Genomic DNA, 4,969 nt, shown 5'->3' on the forward strand with positions numbered 1-4,969 from the left:
CCACCACGTTCAACAGAAACTTGGTAGTGAATTCGCTGCCCTTCGTACAGACGAGACCGAGTTGAGCTCGACCGTATGGAGCTACTAGAATCCGAAAGAGAGTCGATATCAACGGAACGATATCGTGCTGGGATCTGAATTTGAAACGCCTTTGCAGTTCCACATCTGTAAACCCCGGGATTCCGACCCGAGAGAACTCACGTATCAGAAGGAGGACGGAAAGCATCATCGTCTCTACGAAAGTTCCGAAGAACTTTCTGTGGTAGGGCATCGGAGGCCTCTGGCTCCAATTTCAATCGTTCACGAGTCGGTGGAGGGCAGCTCATAGCTCCTCAATGAGGAGCACGTGCACCTTGTGATTCAGGTCAGTGAGTAAACAGGATCCCCTGCTTTGGATCACGTAGATCTCTCAGTGCAAGTCGAGTAATAACGTGATGGCTGATCGAAGCCGCGGACTTCGGAAGAGGAGCAGATTTTCGTAAAAACTCTCGAGAGAACCATTTATGTATTTTACAGGCGCACTCGATGCTGCATAAGTTTTGAATCGTGCAGTCTCGATGGTATCGTGCTTTACAAGTATTCACAGAATGTACAGCGTGCCCACGAGGGATGCTATCGATGAGAATGACTCAATCCACTTCGACGGCCCATTCGTGCTTCTTCCGTCCCAGTTGAACATCGACGAAGAAGTCGAAGATTCTCTTATAAAGAGAATTTGATTGCTGTGTAGTGGGCAGTCTGAGATCGATGAGTCTCCCGTCTTTCTTGTAGACTATGCGCTCGATTGGTGATATCGCCGAAGCCGTTCCGCATCCGAACATCTCGAGCAATTGACCTTTTGCGAGACGTTCTTGAAGTTCCTGCATGGTCACTTCGCGCTCCGAGACCTTGAATTCGTTCTGCGGACGACAGAATACGGTTTATGAGGAGAATTATACAAATTGAAAACATCCGAAGTTTTTCGGCTGCATCCATCATTCGTGATCTAATTCATTCGATGGTGCGGATGTCCACTCACCCAATCTCTTGTTAGATCCAAAATAGATTGTCTGTTTATTCCCGGTAGAATGATGCCGTTCAAGGGTGGTGTGATCAACTCGACGTTACCGACGTCATCCTTCATGAGCATGAAAATATTGGAAGCCCCCGCTTCCGTTATCCTGTGATCAGGGCCGAAGAGCCACAGAACCTGATGGAGACCCAAGCGTTCCGCTTCCCTCTGAACCATGAGGGTGGAGGTGTAGTTACTGAAATAGTGAAGATAAAATTGTATCACCTGAGCTGAGCCGATCCACCGGTGTTCGACGATGTATCGCCGTTCCGCGACGCTACCGCCGTCGAGCTGAATTATAGTCGAAAACAGACTCACCATCCAAGCTTTTTGTCGCCAGTGCCCCCGGGCCACGCTCTGACGAATTTGGGGTCCGCGAAGAGATGCACTGGTTTCGCGGTGGTCGAGAACGATCCTTCAGCAGGACTGCAGATTATGTACAGGACGGCATCCATCGAGCGCCCGATCCCGAGACGGGGCTCGATGCCGAGGAATGTCGGGCGGATATAGAGTGAGCCTTTAGCGAAGTTCGGTACCCACTCAGAATCGACTTTCAGCAGCTGTACGAGGCACTTAAGGAATTCTCCACCATTGAAGACCTGAAGAAGACGTTGATGAAGTTCAGGGAAAACCCTTGTGCGGTTCAGGGAACACCCTCAAGACTTCTGGGTCCTCTCATCATTGATTCCATTTTTCGAGATACTCACCGGAAGGCCGACTCTGTCCGCGGAACTCAAGAGACGATTGATATTCAATTGAGGCCTGAACAATCGAATTCTGCCGTCGACGCCTCGGTATGCTTTGAGTCCCTCGAATAACTGCAAGGGTACTTGGATTCGGATTCGCTCGAATCGGTCGATTCATCGATCGAAAAAATAATAATAATTTGAAAATGCGAGTTCATCAAGACTGAGCACGCACCTCTTGACCATAGTGGAACACTTTGGCTGCCGGGTGGAGATTGAGATTGTGGAGGGGGGAAATCCTTGGCTTCATCCAGCCGTGTTCGTCGTTCCAATAACATTCGAACATATGATCGGCGAACTGTTGGCCACACTTCAATTTTCCCAGATCCATTTTTTTCCGTCGCATATCCTTGGGCTGCTGATACATTTCCAAATCACTGAACTTCAACTGCGAAGACACGCTGATCGGAGCCACCTTAGCAGCTAGACTAGCTAAGGTCCTACTAGTTAAAGTGGATGCTGCCATGATGAGCGCACTCTCTTCGAGAACAGGATCCAACTCTCTTGGAGTGTTGATGGATATCTTCTTCTTTTATGAAGCGCGGCTTTCGCCGTTTTGCGGAGCCCTCTCCGCAGCACTGCTTCCATGCACTTTGGAGTTCGGTGGGGCAACCAGGACGATTTACCCATTGGTCCGATTGTGATTCCTCGAAAAGCGCCGTTTCTCGTCGCGGACTTGTGGTTCTGTTTACTTTTATGTAACTTTCTCCGAGATCCACAATACGAATCTGGCTGCAGACTTCAGACCGCATCCGTGAGATCCCAGTACGGAGATCTCCGGACCGGTCGATGCCGTTCTACAATATTCCGATCTAGCGCAACAATGTAGGGGACCGGTCGAAATCACCTGGTCTCGGTCTACGTTTTCTAGCTCAGATCTCTCGCTCCATTTCCGTCAGGAGAAAATGAATGATTCCTCTCTCCAACCACAGGGTGCACGTATTCGCACGGCGTCCATACATTCGACCTCATCGTCCCCTGCTTTCTGTATATGCGTCGTTCCTCGAGCGGACGCTCTGTCCTCACGTCGAGAGACGCAAGGTTCGAGCGTACGCGCTGCTACAAATCAAAGCACTCCGTCACCGAAAGAGACTCCAAATTCCATCTGAACCGGTTAGATGCGGTTCACCGAGAATTTTCCACTGGCCTGTGTCCGACAGGCAATGGAGAGGCCGAAATAGGTTGATACAGAAAGAGCTCTTGTCAGATGCGGATCTCAAAGAAGAAAGTCCTCCAGTAGTTCACTTGCGAGCGAGCCAGTGGGAACCGGATTGCCCAAACGATAAGAAAAGATCCCCGCATTGCTGCGCTCGACTTCATCCTGCGAATCGCTCGATACGGCAGCGCGATTTTTACAATCTCTCTCGACAAGTTTGTATCGCTGGCATCCTCCGGAAAAAAAATTGGGTTCGAAGCCTCCGGTTTTTCGCTTTGGCCCCAGCTAGACCTAATAATTAGCAAATATGTCATTACGACGAGTCGCTTCGATGCTCGCAAGCTTGACTTGAGCACTGATGAAGCGACGATTGGATGACCCGGTCGTCCAATCACACGGATCCATACAACTACATATCTCAATGCCATCTCTTCACTAATCTCTTTTCGATGCGTCAGGAACCGGTTCGAACCGTGAAGCGGCGTAGATATCCGATGCGGCTTCCGGAAGCTCCTCTTCGATCTCAGTATCTCAGCGCAGTCTCTTATGGAAGCCTGAAAAATCTGATACGTGGCGAGTGAAGTCCCAGTCACCGCCGACATCACCTCGCATCTGTGCCTTTGCCGTATAGAAGTCGGAACGCGTTTCGAGATACAAAATTTCAGTTTTTCCACGACCGCCTAATCAACCTTTTTCGAGATGTCCAGCTTTTCCAGAGCGATCGTATGACTGATAAGCTACGGGAACTTTTGGCATCCGATCTTGCCTCTCATCAACCTCCTGCTTCTCTCTCGTGAACCGCCACGGAATAATCCATCGAATGATTCTTTTCATAGCGGTCTATTCTGGTCTTGATTGTCATCGAGATGGAAGCCGATTTCAGCTCACTCGGATCGCAAATAGACTCGCAAAACCGTCGGGAACTTCTTTTCCCCCATGAGAGCTCCGGCTCGCAGCTCTCTCCGAGAATAGATGTATGACGACAATCACCATCGTACACCGAACACAAGCAACGTCAGCATGGGGGTCCTCGAGCAGGAATCTCGAAATTTTTCTTGAGCGAAAATGAACTTCCCCGTTGAGAGCTCGTCATCGCCAGGACTCACAAGCGTCTAGGGTTGACGATGCATCGACTCTTGAGGCCCCGCTGGGTCGGGGTTAGAACTCCGGTTTTATGCGGCTCCGCTGTGAGGACTCAAGGGCGTTGATTGCGGCCAGCAAAGTTAGAGGAAGGTAATGACCCCACGTCCTCTGAAAGAATTCGGTATTCTCATGAGCTGCGAGCCGTATCGATGCTCGAACGATTACCCTGGCTCGGATTTCGACTCGGGAACTTCAAGTCTACTGGTATATACCCGTAGGGGAGTTACGCCGCGCCAGCGCGGCGCCGTTGCGATCCTTGGTCTGCTTTCCCCAGCGATGGTTCTAAGATTCCATCACTCGCTCAGAATGCCAGGTTGAGTCGGTGTGCTCAAAAAGATCAACCCCGGGACCTTCGACGAGTTTCACCATCGGAGGTTTTCAAGGGGGTGGGGGGATCACAGACCACCGCCAAACGAGCTCAACGGGAAGCACTCATCTACCGAACTCGAGCTCATCGCTAGGTAGAAAAGAGCAAACCTGCCTATGCTGCGAAGGAGATTTCGGAATCTCCGGGAGCGAAAGTCAACAACCCCTGCTCGAGTTGAGGGGAAGTATGCGAGACTCCGTCAATGGGAGCAACACCGATGCCGCCATTCCTTCTAAATTATTCTTCGTTCCGGAGTTAGGCTGTAAATTGTGGGTTTCCCCCGGGTCTGTAACTGACTGTCTGGCCTGACAGTCGGTCCCGGGCTTGAGTGCCGCAAATCAGATGCAGCCCCGGTTGTGGCTGATATTCGTGTGGATATGAGAAGATCCCGGCGATGACCGCTGTTTTCAGAATCAGTATTTGCGATGTTGTTCAATCCTTCTCGAGACCTACGTCCAGTATTCTCAGAAAGTGTCATGCGCCGTATTTCGGATACGCGACATGCG

The 4,969-nt window shown here is 50.6% G+C and overlaps 1 protein-coding gene across 1 annotated transcript; it reads right to left on the minus strand.

The window, feature by feature from the left end:
- Window positions 1–479: 479 nt before the first annotated feature.
- LOC100909180 (branched-chain-amino-acid aminotransferase, cytosolic) lies at window positions 480–2,297 on the minus strand. The gene is made up of 5 exons (XM_018641185.1): window positions 1,973–2,297; window positions 1,759–1,869; window positions 1,370–1,650; window positions 1,019–1,247; window positions 480–899 (listed from the first exon to the last, which is right to left on the minus strand). The coding sequence occupies exons 1-5, from the start codon at window positions 2,261–2,263 to the stop codon at window positions 630–632; spliced, it is 1,182 nt and encodes a 393-aa protein (XP_018496701.1). The 5' UTR covers window positions 2,264–2,297; the 3' UTR covers window positions 480–629.
- Window positions 2,298–4,969: the final 2,672 nt, after the last annotated feature.

Source organism: Galendromus occidentalis, unplaced genomic scaffold, assembly GCF_000255335.2.
Source record: "Galendromus occidentalis unplaced genomic scaffold, Mocc_1.1 scf7180000077524, whole genome shotgun sequence".
Lineage (NCBI taxonomy): Eukaryota > Metazoa > Arthropoda > Arachnida > Mesostigmata > Phytoseiidae > Galendromus > Galendromus occidentalis.

Excerpts from the sequence above, each read along its gene's own strand:
- LOC100909180 (XM_018641185.1), bottom strand. The coding sequence starts at position 2,263 with ATGGCAGCATCCACTTTAACTAGTAGGACCTTAGCTAGTCTAGCTGCT. Across the intron at positions 1,870-1,972 it reads TGTTCCACTATGGTCAAGAG|TTATTCGAGGGACTCAAAGC; the intron begins GTGCGTGCTCAG and ends GTACCCTTGCAG. Across the intron at positions 1,248-1,369 it reads GGCGACAAAAAGCTTGGATG|TAACTACACCTCCACCCTCA; the intron begins GTGAGTCTGTTT and ends TCACTATTTCAG.